At 37.4% G+C, this 16,372-nt stretch overlaps 1 protein-coding gene across 2 annotated transcripts in view; it reads left to right on the plus strand.

Moving 5' to 3' along the window:
• GLRA3 (glycine receptor alpha 3) overlaps positions 1–16,372 on the plus strand; it is a gene marked incomplete at both ends in the record, with an annotated part of 132,614 nt that overhangs the window by 101,072 nt on the left and 15,170 nt on the right. The window contains 2 exons of one of the 2 annotated variants that reach the window (XM_081093221.1): positions 11,373–11,516; positions 13,893–13,937. In XM_081093221.1, coding sequence (XP_080949347.1) covers positions 11,373–11,516; positions 13,893–13,937 — 189 coding nt within the window. The remainder of the gene's footprint in view (positions 1–11,372; positions 11,517–13,892; positions 13,938–16,372) is intronic. The other variant, XM_081093220.1, reaches the window with a different exon arrangement.

Raw genomic sequence — 16,372 nt, forward strand, 5'->3', positions numbered from 1 at the left:
GAAAGATATGTGCACGCACACACGTGCACATACATATACTCGCACCCACGCAGACATAAACTTGGCAGGGATGGGGAATCTCTAGATTCCAAGTTCATCCAAACCCTAGCTCTTAACACAATGTATCATGAAATTCATGGGGCTTTAGGCCCTGTTTCAATGCACTTATACTGCAATTATTTTGCGTTACAAACAATCTCCAGATCTCAATGTTTTGTCAGCTTTTTTCTTGCTCGGAGGCCTATGGTTTGCTTGTCCCTCTCCTGGGCTTGTCTGAGACTGGCTGACTTAGGATAGGCTGAGATCTAGGCTGCAAAGTGGGTGCAGATCCGTTCCCTGGGTCTTCCCAGTTTAGGGCCTCGGGTACTGATAGCATGCTTTTCCCATGGAGGAGTGCAGGAAAGCAAGAAGGTGGGGGACTGTATTCCCCCCACAGGGAACCCTAGGAGAGAAAGGGAGGGAAAAAAAGGGTTGTCAACAAATAGTCTTATCTACCTCAGAGACTACTATTGCTAAAACTTTCTATCTCCTTTCTTTGACCAGAATCTGTCATATCAACAAATACTAAAGAAAACAAGAGGGGAAGAAGGGGTGGAGAAAGGGAAGTGGGGAGATTCTGTGTGATTTCTCCATTCTGCCCCCACCACTATGGCCATGTCATTTGGCAGAGAGCTCCCGATCATTACAAAATAAGAAACAAAGAAACACGTGAAGTTTCAAAGGTGGCTAATCAATTCAATTAAATATTTCACGGAAGCCAATAGCTGATGAAAATTACAAATTCTGCCCCAAAAGCTGTTTACCTTAAATGATTTCCTCTCACCTTCCCCCCATTCACTTTGTCTGTGAAACCCATGAGGAGTAGTTTTTTGAAAGGACAAACTATCTTGTATATATTTTGATCCTCAGAGCTTTTATTTATAACTTCAAACAGGAGTTATGGGTCTATTGAGTAAATGCCATGCAGATACTTAAAGACAACGTGACCTTTTAAACATTTACTTAGTACTGAGCCTTTAAATATTGACTTAATTTGAAAAGCAAGAGTATGTCATTTTTTCATCACTCTAAAAGAATGTGAGAACTTAAATTACTCTTTATTAATGCAGAGCACTATTTTTCTCCTGAGAATCACCAAATTAATGAAAAATAATTTAAATATTGCATATATCTATCTTACAGCCCAATAAAACTATCGGTTCTTAGAAAACATATTAAGTTTTTATTTTTCATAAAGATACCAACTACACAAGTGATTACAGCTGTTAGAAAATATAAATTGAATGGTTATTTTTTATTTGAATAGCATGATTGTGTGGGTACACAGAGCTCTATAGGTAACATTACATTAAAAAAAAAAGAAAAAATGAAGGATTTCTATTCACTATTGTGTTCTTATCTAATTAGTTCTTAAAATATATGTTATTATTCCTCTTAAAAATACCCTGCAGTTTTAAAGGAGAGGAAGTTATAAATGTCAGCAATGATGTAAATGGTAGGGAGGGCCTGCAGAGTAGCCAGGCTTTCCAATTAACATCGCAATTAGTAACTATTGCTCCTAGTAATATTTTGGTCCTCACCATTTAAATACAAGATTCTAGTATCTAGTCAAATATACTTTAATAAAGTTTAGTACAAATGTGATGCAAGTGGGTTCATTTAAAGTTTATTAATGTGACAGTATTTAACAAGGAAATATACTTTATAAAACAATTTTTGATGTGGGCAATACATTTAATTCTTAAAAATTTTTCATTGAACATAATAATTTGGTTCCATTTTACATTCATTAGGGGAAAAAGAGAAAAAGAAAAAGGCACAGAAAATGAGAGAATTATTCATACCTTTTTGTTAAAATCATGAGACATAATGCATATGAATATCACCCAATCTTATAAGTGCTTTTGAAACAGATGATTCCTAAACATAGGTGAATCCTATAATGAAAGGAATGCATATTGATAGATATCTCTTGTTCTACATTTGACTTTAAAGCCTACATTTACTGGGCTTACTAGATCTCATTAAGCTGAAAATTAGCAGTTATCAAGCGTGTTCTCTGTAGTTGGCATTGACAAAGAACCATTACATAAATTCTTAAATCTGAAGGCATAATTAGAAAAAAGTATATAATCAATCACAAAGTTTAAAATATTTTTGAAATGACATAATGCATTGGCTTTGGCATCAAAGTAAATTTAAAAACAAAAATACGTATATGCAATCTTGAGATAATTTTGCTTAAATAATGTCTTATACTCCCTTTACTGCATTCACATATATCCTAGAACCATATCACAAACACTCTTGACAGATAATAATGGTTACAAAACTCCCCCTTTCCAGTAGAATAAAGAATTTGGTCCAAAAATCAGTGTGGAAAAGCACATAATAGGCTTTATGCCTTTTTCATTTCTGTTTGAAGTTATAAATAAAGGCCTTAAACCTCAGAAAATAAGGGAATAGGAAGTACATTATTACAATAAAGGTGATGTAATAGAAACACAAAACAGCCAATAGCAAAATGTAGAGGAGAGTGAAGTCAACAATATAATTCAAGCCTAACCGAGCAGGTAAAAAAAAAATCAATATATTAAGAAATTCCAGTAACTAACAGCATGTACCTAAGAATCATTTCCAACAACAACGAGGTCTTACAGTTTCATCTAAGTGTAAACATGAGCCATGTCCTATAAAACAGATGATTGTAAAACTCCCATAGTTGCAGCAGAAATCACAGATAACCAGGTCACCTTTCAAAATCTCTTAGTCCTTTATTTCAGATTTTTTTTTTAAATTTTTTAGAGAGGGAGAAGAAGGGAAAGAGAGAGAGAAATGTGATCGAGCCCATAAGCTGAGCGTGTGCTCTGAGCGGGAATCAAACCTGCAACTTTTTTGTGCATGAGAACCACTCTGGCCAGGGCTCCCTTGGCCTTTTTGGTTGCACTTGTCTTATCTGGTGGCTGGAGGAATTAGACAAATTTATCACTTTGGAAATAATGCAGTTCTGCTATTATGATTCCCTGTTACATTTTAATTCTTCTTTAAAAAATATATATTTTTATTGATTTCAGAGAAGAAGGGACAGGGAGAGAAATAGAAACATCAATGATGAGAGAGAATCATTGATCGGCTGCCTCCTGCACACCCCACACTGGGGACTGAGCCCACAACCCAGGCATGTGACATCCTGGTTCATAAGGCAACACTCAACCACTGAGCCACACCAGCCAGGCACATTTTATTTCTTAAAATAAAAACCTTTATGTGGAAAATAAATATGATGTTCGAAGCATCCAGTATGAATGTGACATCAGGACTGGGCTGTTGCGTTGCCTCCAGGGTGGTACATGTCAAAAGCTCACAGCATCCTGTGCTGTGTGATTCACTGCTTATTGCTCCAAGGAAATGTCCTCCTGACAGTTCCTTTAGCTTAAATATCAGCTTTACTCCACTTCAACACCTGTTTCAAAACATTATTTAATTCTTTGCCATTGTTTTTATTATTTCTCTCTCTAGCTTTAGGTCTTAAATGAAGATCAACATGATTTTGAGATTAATATTATTTTTCCTATAAACTTTACGAAGTCCAAAAATCTTCTACAGGTTTTATATGAGGGAGAAAGGTGGGATTAACTGTATTATAATTTGGCTTTTACAAAGCCAAAGATAAATGAATAGCCAATGTGATCTGAAACAAAATACCCAGAACAAAAGCCATAACATAAGCAGGAAAATGTTCAGCCTGTCTCAGAGAAAAGCATTGAGCTGTATACTTGAGTCACTTGACCATTCCACAGCCAGAATTACTCATTACAATGTATGAGACAATTCTAAGGAACTGGGGGAATTCGCCAGGATTGATTGTGAGTAAGAGAACACATCACCGTATTCAAAGGGCTATTTTAGCTAATCAAGAGAAATGCACTGTGATTTTTATACCATTTTATTAAATAAAAAGCAAATTGAACTGAGAAAAGAATTGACAAAATAATCACTCTCAAGTGATTCCTGGAAAATTCACCTGATAATAAACCTAGCTGACAGATTGGTTTACATGAGATGTTTTGTTTTGTAAACCCTGGTTTTGTTTTTATACTTTCAACTATAGCTGACATTCAATATAACATGAATTTCAGGTGTAGAGCATAGTGGCTAGACATTTACATAACGTTCAAAGTGATCCCCAGAATAAGTCTGGTATCCACTGGGCACCATACGTAGTTATGTCCGGGTTCTGGTTTAATCAATTCCTTATTCTTAAATTTAGGTTGTGGCTGCTTGTAAATACATTTTAAATTTCTATTTCTGGTTGATTATTAGTAGTCTGGGTTATAATTTATAATTTAGTAAGTATAATTTACTATCACTTTATAGTCTGGGATGTAGTAAAGGACATTATTGGTCCCAGGAAGCAAAACTTTTGACCACCTTTGAGTGGAGTAGGGGAAAGGCAGGCATCTTGGCAGGCCTCTCAACTACAGAATATGGTGCTGTACTTCTAACACAGCTCATCCAACATACTTGTAAGAGAATATAATCTAAAACTGCTGCTGCTCAATAATCTTATCACAGACTAGTGTAAAAGTCAATTTAGTGATGAAAGATTGCCTACAATAAGTGCAATCTAAGTATCTCTCTGAATCAGAGAGCACAACATCAAATGACTTTAGAGATTCTCTACCTGGACTCTGTTATTTTTTCTTAGTCTTTTTTTTTTCTTTATTTTATTGTTGACACCATTACAGTTGTTCCCATTTCTCCTTACCCACCTTTGCCCGCCTCCACCCAACACTTCCCTCTGGCCATCTGGACTCTGTTTTTCGTACTTCCTTCCAATTGATTTTACTGGACTTGACACTATGGTGGGAGCAAATTTTCAGCTGAAGATCAAAGAGGTTTCTTTTTCTGTCCCACTGAAATAATGATCAGCTTCTTTCTGTAAAGCAATGGGTTTTGCTCTCTCATAAAGCTGCTTTATTATTCTATTCAAGATATCATGAGCAGTGAGCAGATTATAATCCACACTTTTCCTCAAGTCTGTGCTTGTAGGATCCGGGGTTTTGTTTCAGAAGTACCAGTGCCTGCCCCATCCACTCCCTCAGCCGCTGAGGCTGGCTTTCTCTGGGTAGGGTTCCACATCTTTGGTTTGTTGTTGGGGTTGACTGTGAGTAGCTCTGATTACTGAGCTTTGAACAGTGACCTGGAGTACTTATGACCAAATGTGAGGCCCATCAGTGCCCTGATTTTCCTCAACTCCACAGGTCACAGTGAGGAAGACAATGACAATAGTCCAGAGTCACCATTAGACTCAAAGTGAACATGGAATGTCTTCTCTTTTTTCAAGCCAGTGATATTTTGGGAGTTTTTTATTGTATCCTATCCTATCTTGAATCCTCCTATGCACACTTCCTTGCAACACTGGAAGAGTAGATATAGAGAAATCCATGCTCAGGCAAGCTCCCAGAGCATGACTGCTTCCCAGGGCCAAGATGATTTGGTTCCAATCTTTATAGTCAGGATGATTGATGATGATAATTATTGATGATGATATATATATCATCAATATAGAAGAAGCAGGCTTCCTCTATTTTTTAATGATAAATAACTTTGCAAGGTAGAATGAATGCATTTTGGTGGTGGTGGGGAAATAGTATGATATAAGAATTCTACAGAACATATAATACTTATATTCCTTTCCATGCATTATAAGATATTTTTTAGAATAAAAAAGACAAGGCCTTGTAGTAATCTAGCTCTGCACACTCAAATAATTTATCAAGCTGATCTCTTCCTGAATTATCATATGACAAGCAGGCAATGATCTCCTTGCTCACAAAAACACTTCATTATAATTAATGTAAGAATGGTGTTGAGGAGACTTGCATTGTATTCAGAGGATAAAAATGTTTCCCTGATCTAACGTTGCTTCCCCAGAGCAACTAGTTTGTTTTTATGTGATAAATACAATGCTAAGAAGTTGATTATTGATTTTAGGATCAAACCCAAAAAGTATAGAGGACTTTACAATATATATTTTGTGTACTGACTTGACTTTTAACTATCAGATAAAAGTTAAAGAGGCTGGAATGTTGATATAGAGAGAGTTATTTTTCCTTATTGTGGTCACAGTTGTAAATTTGTAATGGCGCTTAAATAGAAGCAGCCTAATAACTAGACATAGAATAGTAGTTAAATTTATGGGCTCTGGAGCTAGGTTAGTTGTATTTAAGTCTTAGCTGCGCAATTTGGTAACTGTCTTAGTCCAGGCTGCTATAACAGAATAGCACAGAATGAGTGGCTTAGAGACAACAGGAATTCATTTCTCACAGTTCTGGAATTTTAGAAGTCCAAGATCAAGGTACTGGCAGATTTGGTGTCTGGTAAGGGCCCTTTCCTGGTTAATAGATGTGGAATCTTCTGGTTGTGTTCTTTGATGGTGGGATGGATGCGGGAGCTCTCTGGGGCCCTTTTTATAGAGCACTAATCTGTCCTTTCAATATTCAGATTCAGTCTCTAATGGTAGCTACATGACAAGTTATTTTACTTAAGCAAGTTATTTTACTGTGCCCCAGTCTCCACATCTCTAAAATGGGAATAGTTTCCTCAGTGGTTATGAGGACTAAAAGTCTTAGTTTTGGACAACTACTAAAAACACTTAGTAGTTCTATGGACATTACTAAGAATATTCCCTGGCATGTTAGCTATTAAAACTAGTTCTCTAATCATAAATGGCCAGTGATTATAAATCACTCCACATGGTTCAGTCAAATCAACATTACTGGAGAGCCTGTACTATAATGAGCACCATGGTAGCTCCTATAAATATAAGGATGAATAAGACCTGACCCTTGTTTTTAGCTCATGGGAAATGATAGCCTTAAAGGAGCAAGGAGAATGATACATAAATTAATAGTGGCAGCACAGTGGGTTAAAGTGAGTAATTTACAAAGTATCTTGTCTGTCTTGATCACCTCTGTAACTACAACACTAAGAACAGAATTTAGGTGCATTAATGGTGTTCAGTAAATGTTGAATGAAAAAAAAAGTGAATGAATGCATGTAGTAAGAAAGGTAAGTTGGGAGCCAATCATGAAGGAATTTGTACACTATGAAACAGATTTTGGACATGTATTTAATGGGTAATACTGAGGAGAGATTGTTGCTTAAAATAGAATTAAGGTTCCAACAGCACAGTGGATGATGGGACTGTTGGCAAGGTGGTCCAGAAGGATGAAGAGAATTGGAATGAAACTGCCCAGAGGACAGACAGCAGGCAGTAGGGGATGGAAAGGTGATAATCTGAATCACATGGGGAGTGTGTTATAGGCCATGAGTATGTTATGCATTGTTGGAGTAAAAACTGCTACCTTTACATAAAGTTACCGAGCCTAGAGTTCCAAACTACCCAGATCCAGAGTTTGCTGTACTTGGAGGAGCAAGGAGAGTGGAGGAGGAGAAAAGAGGTAAAATAGGTGAGTGAGGTAAGAGGGGAGAATGAGGAAAGTAAGCTTTGAAGCCTCAACAATTGGGAGCTCTTCACAATGAGCAGAACCCTGGCAGACACGAAGGAAGTTTGCATATGTCTGCTGTCATTGAAAGCATTCATTGGATTCATCTGGAAAGTAAACTTCTGATTTAATCTCTTTGTTTCATGTTATTATACATTCAGGTTGGTAAAGAATGCACAAGTGCTTTATGACTCATATTCTTCTAGGAATGGCGTAGCTTGAGAGAGGACCTTTGGAAGCAGAATTACATCTTCCAGGAATGCATATATTTGAAGGCAACTGGGAATTTCTGGCATAACTGAAGAACTTATGAGATTTAAATTTATGCTTTACAAACAGATGGACACTTAGCATAGCACTGGAATAAAATGAGGGCATACTTCCCTTTGCTCGGTAGAGGTCATTCTGACCAGCAGAAGTCACACTTAAGATACAGGAGGTGATGCAGAGAGCTCCTTTGTTGGCATATTTCATATGTAAGTTGACACCATTAGAGATGTGAAGAAATGACCTGATTTTGAGAGAAAAATATTAAAATTTAAGGTATTTCTCCAGAAAGTGAATCTTTATATGAATCATCATTTATGATTCATTCCTCCCTTGCATTTTAATATTTTACACCTTCATTTGTCTGTCTATTCACTCAGCAAATATGTATACACATGCTAAACACTCTTGTTAAAGTGAACAAAATAGAGGTGCCATCTGCCCTTAAAGAATTCACAGGTTAAGCAGAAAAAGAACAAGAAATAAGCAATTACAATGCAACATATTCAGGTAAGCATAGGTGCCAGGGGATTTTTGAACAGATTTGGGCAAAGCCTAGCCTGAGACCTGAAAAGCCATCTGAGAAAGGTGGCAGAAAGGTGTTTTCTTGCTGGATTTGCTTCTCCCTCTACCATAAGTTTTCCCCAAATATTGAGGCACTTCCTGTTTTAAAGCACAACCTATATTTGATCAAGATTTCCACAGACTGATATTGGACAAAAAATAACTTTACCAAATATTAAAGATGATGAGAAAGGAAAAAAATACAGAAGATACAAGCAGCATTAAAATAGTCAAATGTTCAAAGTGTAAAATTTTGTTCCCTATGGTAGCTACACACTGGTCCAAAGAAGTAAGTAGTGCATTTTTGCCTATATCTAGCCTCACTTCCTGCTTTCCTGGGACTCTATCTCCTTGGGGAAGGGACATTTATTTCTGCAAGTGGGAAAACAAACTTCTAGGTAACTGTCCATTTCCTAGGAAAACCTAAAAAAATGGTTATCATAAATATATTTCATTATTATTCCTAATTCTTGGCAAAGGAGATACTTTCCCCCATGTCTAAGTGGCATGCCTAAAGTATGCAATATAATGAGTGATCTCATGCTTATTCCACAAAAGGTAATGATTTTACTGAAACTGCTTGCATAGAACATGTTAGCTGTGTGATGCATACACATATACTACAAGAAATGACACTAAAACTCAAAAGAATGTTCATCCTTGAGCAATTGCCATATGCAGTAAATCACTGTTCAGTTAATCTGAGAGCAAGATTAAAGCAATTTCTGCCCTGCTGGTGTAGCTCAGTGGTTGAGCATTGACCTATGAACCAGGAGGTCATGGTTAGATTCCTGGTCAGGGCACATGCCTGGGTTTCAGGCTGGATCCCCACTAGGGGGCAGGCAAGAGCAGCCTATCAATAATTCTCTCTTATTGTTGAGGTTTCTATCTCTTTCCCCTCCCTTCCTCTCTCTCTATATATTTAAATCCTGAACTAAAAGAAAAATGTTTTTCTGCTAAAAGGGGCATTATTGAAACAACTGGTGAAATGGGAGTGGGTTTTAAAATTAGGTGGTGGTGTTTTATTAATATTAATTTCCTGATTTTGTTGGATGTATTAGAGTCATGTATGAGAGTGTTCTTTTTCCTTTAGAAAATACATATAAGTTTTTGGAGGTAATGGAGCATCATGACTGAATATTCAACTCAAATAATTTAGAGAGAAAGGCACAGATATAGACAACATCTATCAACACTAATAAAAAAGAAAAATGGTAATTGGCGTACGGCGATACCGTTTTCATTAGCTAATCAGGGCTATATGCAAATTAACTGCCAACTAAGATTGGCAATTAACTGCCAACAAGATGGTGGCTAATTTGCATATGTAGGCACAATGCAGGGAGGCGAAAGGGAAAGCAGGAAGAAGCCCCCTGCCACTGACAGTGATCAGAAACCCAGGGGGGAGCTAAGAGCTGGGGGGCAGGGCAAAGGCGGCCTTTGCCCTGCTCCCCAGCCATGATCGGAGAATCAGGCGCCTTTGCCGCCCTGGCCAGTGATAGCAGGAAGTAGGGGTGGAGCCAGCAATGGGAGCTGGGCACGGTCGAAGCTGGCAGTCCCAGGAGCTAGGGGTCCCTTGCCTGGACCTAAAGCAAAGCCCATGATCGCGGCGCCCCCCGCTGCCACTGCAGGTCCCCGCTGCCCGGGCCGGACGCCTAGGCCAGAGGCGTTAGGCCTGGGCAGGGGCGGAGTCTGCAACCGCGGGGAGCTGGGGGTCCCCTGCCCAGGCCTGACACCTCTGCCGGAGGCCTCAGGCCTGGTCAAGGGGCCTATCCGGTGATTGGTGATTGGAGGGTGATGAAGGTCAACTCCTCTGGCTGAGGCATCAGGCCTGGGTGGGGGGGCGGAGCCGGGGATTGGGGGGATATGATGGTCCCCTTGCCCAGGCCTGAAGCCTGGGTCAGAGGCATCAGGCTTGGAAGGGGGGTGGAGCAAGCGATCATAGGGAGATGGGGGTCCCCTGCCCAGGCATGATTCCTGGGCCAGAGGCCTCAGGCCTGGGCGGGGGCCAGAGCCAGTGATCGGGGGGAGATGGGGGTCCCCTGTCCAAGCCTGACACCTCTGGTGGAGGCGTCAGGCCTGGGCAAGGGGCCGATCAGGCGATCGGAGGGTGATGGGGGTCAACGCCTGAGGGCTCCCAGTATGTGAGAGGGGGCAGGCTGGGCTGAGGGACACTCTCCCCCACACACACACACACACACACACACCCAGTGCACGAATTTCGTGCACCGGGCCCCTAGTCTCTATTATAATAGAGATAGAGATATATAGACAAATGTAACCAAATGTTTACTACAGAAGTGGGAGTTCTTTTTACTGTTCTTGCAGTATCTGTAAGGTTAAAATCATTTCAAAATACAACACTTTTTATTTTATTTTTTCTATTTTTTTTTAAATATATTTTATTGATTTTTTACAGAGAGGAAGAGAGAGAGATAGAGAGTTAGAAACATCGATGAGAGAGAAACATCGATCAGCTGCCTCCTGCACATCTCCCACTGGGGATATGCCCGCAACCCAGGTACATGCCCTTGACCGGAATCGAACCTGGGACCTTTCAGTCCACAGGCCGACGCTCTATCCACTGAGCCAAACCGGTTTCGGCCAAAATACAACACTTTTTAATGAAGAAACTATGGACCTAAAAAGCTAAACAGCATTATACTACCATGATGGTATGGTATATATTAATAGGACTTCATACTTTCCAAGCATTATGCTATACTAACCTAAAAATAAAATTACATTTCATCTTATTTTTTCCCCATCATATGTATGGTCTAATACCACATTTGAAAAGAAATTAACAAAAATATGTGTTTTGACGTATGACTAATATATAAAACTTGCAAAGTTAATTACTGAAAAAATTCTTAAGTTAAAAAAAAAAGTGTTGGTGTCATTTCCCTTTTCCCCCCAAAGTGGTATACACATGCTATGCTTTATAGCAGACAATTGGTTTTATTCCCAATGGAAGTAACAATACCAGTCAATTTGTGCGCTCTCTCTTTCTCTCTCTTTCTTGGCTAGGTATCATATGTCAAAGCTATTGACATTTGGATGGCAGTGTGCCTCCTTTTTGTGTTTGCAGCACTTCTGGAATATGCAGCTGTAAATTTTGTATCAAGACAACACAAAGAACTTCTGAGATTTCGACGAAAGAGAAAGAATAAGGTAAGCAATTAAATTCATTGGGTTCATCAGGATACCAACTTTCATTAAAAAGTGAATTTGTTATATAAATATATTTTTAAAATATGTTTTTATTTAAGAGAGGAAGGGAGAGGTAGAGAGAGAGATAGGAACATCAATGATGAGAGAGAATCATTGTTAGGCTGCCTCCTGCACAACCCCTACTGGGGATCGAGCCTGCAACCCAATCATGTGCTCTTGACTGGAATCGAGCCCTGGACCCTTCAGTCCATAGGCCGATGCTCTATCCACTGAGCCAAACCAGCTAGGGCTGTTATATTTAATAGGATGTGAAGAGAGGAAGTGGAGACCGAGGACTAAATGTTATGATGTTCCTTTGGTTTTGTCCAACTGAAATTTAAATTGTCAAAAATAGCTTCAGGAAGAAAATGGTGACATCTAGGTATACTGTTGACATGAGAGCTTTCTCAGCTTCTTTCTAGTGTATTTCCTGAAAAGACACCATTTTTTGCTTTCATTAACCAAAACATGTCATTTCTTATTTGCAATGTTAGTATGTTTCTGGTGATTTTACTTCACATAAGTCATCAAATATAGCTACTAAAGTTGTTTTTTTTCCCAAATGAATTCTTTTGTTTCCATCATATATTACCTATTTATTAATACTTTGGTGTTCATGTAGAACTAAGAGGGTTTTTTTGATGCATACTTTCATGTTTTAAAGACATTTCTTCTGAATCCCCATGGGAAACACAACATAGTGTTATTTTTGTCCATCAACCTAATAAATTAAAGCTAGAAGAAATGTTATTTAGAACATCATTGGGAGATCACAGGAAGTTGTAGAAGTAATCTCCTAATTGGATTTGGATGTACAGAAAGGGGTGGCTCCTCTCTATTAAGACTTACAATGCCATCTCTTTTTAACCAACCCCTTTCCTCTTCTGTGTGGAAGAGTTTCTATTGGCCAGCATATTCACTTCTTTTAATGCGCATGTGCCAGCTAATATTTTGAAAAGAGAGTGGAGTCATAAGCAATAGAGAAATTTCATAGTTCATATAGTGCACATTTTTAAGGATTTAATTTTTTAAAGGATTCCTTCTGGTTTCTAAATTATTGACAATGATTTATAGATTCATAAAACCTTTTAAAGCACTAAGCCATGATCTCTCAGTGCTGAGCCTACTCAGTATTAGTCATCTTCTAAAGCAATAACTAATTGACTCCCCAGAATCATCACTGCTCCAATAAATATCCAATTCAGTGCAGCATGGAAGAAACATCAGCATTGGGATACACTGGTAATTCACTGGACAAAAACAACAACAACAACAACAACAATAACAACAACAACAACAAAAAATGCTAGATTTTGCATTTGATCAATTTTTTATGAAAAGGAAAGCATATAATTTGTACATGAAAACATATTTTGATGGGAGATTAATTTTTTTCATCTCCTTACCCTGTCCTCACCCCTGTCAGCTAGTTTTCTTAGACTTTTCTAGTCCTTCCTCATTCACCTTTTCTTTCTTTTCTTCCCCTTAGTCTGCCTCCCTTACTGTCTATTTGCATCCCCTTTCTCTCTCTTGAGACCTGGTACTGGCCGAAACACTGTAATAGGACAAAACAATTCTGTATCACAGGGCTGAAGCTCTTGTCTTTCCCTTTAATGTTTGATGAAGACAATTTTTCCTTCTAATGTCATTAATCATAAGTAAGGAAATATTGATTTTCCTCTCTCATTTTGGTTTGCTTTTTCACATTTACTTTTTATTTCCCTTCCTTTCTCCTCTTTTCTACAATTTAAAATTTATCAATCATGTATACTGCAAACTCTAGAAATGAGAAGTATTACACATGTGGGGCTAAGAGCTCAGACATTGTCTACTACCACCTCATCTCCAACAGTCACAGGAGCCAGTGGATAACATAAAAGACTAAAAGTTTACTTGCTCAATTCTGGTTCCTCCTTTTAAAAAATTATCCTTACTGAAGCAGTTCATTATTCAGTTTTACCACCTGTAAGACTATTGGGATACAGATATTTGACATTCCTTCTTTTGCGCAACGAAAGACAGCAAGATTAATTTTCTAATAATTGGCACTCTAGGAAAATGCAAAAATAATATCTTATTGTCTAATCACTATTTGAAATACACCATGTGCAAATATTGTAATTAAGGTTTGGTGCAGGAAAAAAAATAATAAAATCCAGGTCTTTTTGTTTTGTTTTGTTTTTTAGCTCTGAAATTTCATACTTTGGGAAGTGGACATATTGCATATGTAAAAATCTATTAATTGATACATGGTTGTTAACATGGTATATGTAATTGAACCCAATTGTGAGATTATATTAATCATGTATGCCTGATTCTCTGGTTTCTCAATCCCAGACAGAAGCTTTTGCATTGGAGAAGTTTTACCGTTTCTCAGACACGGTAAATTCACTTTCTTAACTCTGAGTGGAGGAATGTGGTCGTCAGTAAGAAAGCAGAGAGCATATTCTGCACCCAGGCAGTGTTTGGTGGGGAAACATCCCTTTGCATACGTAAAGCCAAAATACCACCATTGCCATTCAGCTAAGAATACTCTCTTTTTCTAATAATTCCATTTGTCTTCCCTCACTCAGTAAAAGGATATTTAAATGTTCTTCTTCATCTTATTTAACCAAGTTATTTGGTCAGTCAAAAAAACTTTAATATATATTAAACAGAAATATTATACATGCCTTATTATAGTCCCCATAAAAAATGCTTTGACAAAGTAAGTTTCAAAGTAAATGGGAAATTTATTTATACAAAAAGTTTGAAAAGCAGCTCCTCTTATCAGAAAATAGAAATCTAGCCCTGACTGGTTTGGCTCAGTGGATGGAGCGTCGGCCTGCGGACTGAAGGGTCCCAGGTTCGATTCCAGTCAAGGGCATGTACCTTGGTTGCGGGCACATCCCCGGTGGGAGGTGTGCAGGGGACAGCTGATCAATGTTTCTTTCTCATCGATGTTTCTAATTTTCTGTCCCTCTACCTTCCTCTCTGTAAAAAAAAAAAATCAATAAAATATATTAAAAAAAAGAAAATAGAAATCTAAAAATTAGACAAAAATAAAAAGCTTTGTCTTTTAGAACACATTCTGAATGTTAAGATATGTTAAGATAGTATAGTAAATGAATAATTTTGGTTTTGATAGTGGCATCCATTGATATGTTTGATAAGAAAGAGATCACAAGGATACATGTACATATTCAGTGATTGAATTTAAACCTATCAAAGCCAAGAATTTAGTCTAGGCAATCCTATACAAATAGTTCAGTCTACTAACTAAAATTTCTGAGAAAAAAAATGTATTTAAAAAAACCTCTGCAGATGATGCTACCACATGCCTTAATTAAGAATAGACATAGTGTTAGATGAATGGACAATAGACATAATGTTAGATGAATATTAAAGTAATCTGAATTTTATAGCAGATATCTAGACCCAGTATTATTTTAAAGCACTTAAGTTTTCTTATATTACAATATATAATCTCTCAAGTATTTTTCTTTCCTACTAGAATTGCATATTTGTTGTCAGTTACCTTTACTTTATTATTTTAACTGTAAATTTGAAACAGTATTATTTGCATTAAATTTGAATAATCGCATATAATAACCTCTTTGGGAGAGGTATATATTTAAATTTCCAGTCACTAAACAGTTAATGCTTATAGGAGCTTTAGTATAAAACATAAATATTGCTTTATAAAAAATGCAAGCAAAGAACTGTGATGAAAAAGCAGGTTTACCTCAGAAACAGTCAATACTGAATTATTTTTAAAAACAAAATGATTTTCAACCAAATTCATTGAAAATTAAATGCATTCCATTTATTTTTATAATAATTGTCGTGAAAATTTTGTGTTAATCATTTTAATTTTTAAAAGATAATTTTCTGAGCCTAATAATTCTCTGGGTTGACCAAATTCATCACCAAAAAAACAAACAAACAAACAAAAACTATTTGGAAACAGTCCTATCAATCTAAATCTTTGAATCAACATAATCAAAATTAGTCTAAAAGTTAATTCTGTGTCCTTTCTTTCATGAGTACTACTGGTTTACCTCAAAAAAAAATTTTTTTTAAACTCTAATTTGTCAGAACAGGCAAAATACAATAGCCTCGTTATAGAAAGTCTGTCACAGGAGGAGACCTTATACTGATGTAAATATTATTCCTAGAAAAGTTTTTTTAAAATATATTTTATTGATTTTTTACAGAGAGGAATGGAGAGGGATAAAGTTAGAAAATCAATGAGAGAGAAACATCCATCAGCTGCCTCCTGCACACCCTCTACTGGGGATACGCCTGCAACCAAGGTACATGCCCTTGGCCGGAATTGAACCTGGAACCCTTCAGTCCGCAGGCCAACACTCTATCCACTGAGCCAAACCAGCTAGGGCTCCTAGAAAAGTTTTAACTTGGTTCAGCAATGACTTAGGCATTATAGACAATTTTTAATACCTTGCTTTTTCCTCTCTGAAGGTTCAAGTGAACCTTTTGTCTATTGTGAAAGAATAAAGTTTGCTCTTGTGTGCAAATTTCCCCACCCCACACTGTCATAGCCTGCTGTGTGCACACTACCCACTGCACCTGGCCATACTGCTTCTCTCCAGTAATATGTATGCATGGGTGTATGCATGGCATGGAAGTATTTTGGTTAGAAGTTGCTTTTCCCTTGTATGATATCATTGCATTAGGACTGGAGGGGTATTAAGACATGCCAAAATATTTCTGAACATATTTGATTTGTTGAGAGATGTGGATGATTTGGGATTGCTTTAGTGCATTTCATGTAGCTTCTTCTGCATTGCAATATAATGTAGTGATGCAATGGTTTG

Source organism: Myotis nattereri (genome assembly GCF_964212035.1).
Source record: "Myotis nattereri genome assembly, chromosome: 5".
Classification (NCBI taxonomy): Eukaryota; Metazoa; Chordata; class Mammalia; order Chiroptera; family Vespertilionidae; genus Myotis; species Myotis nattereri.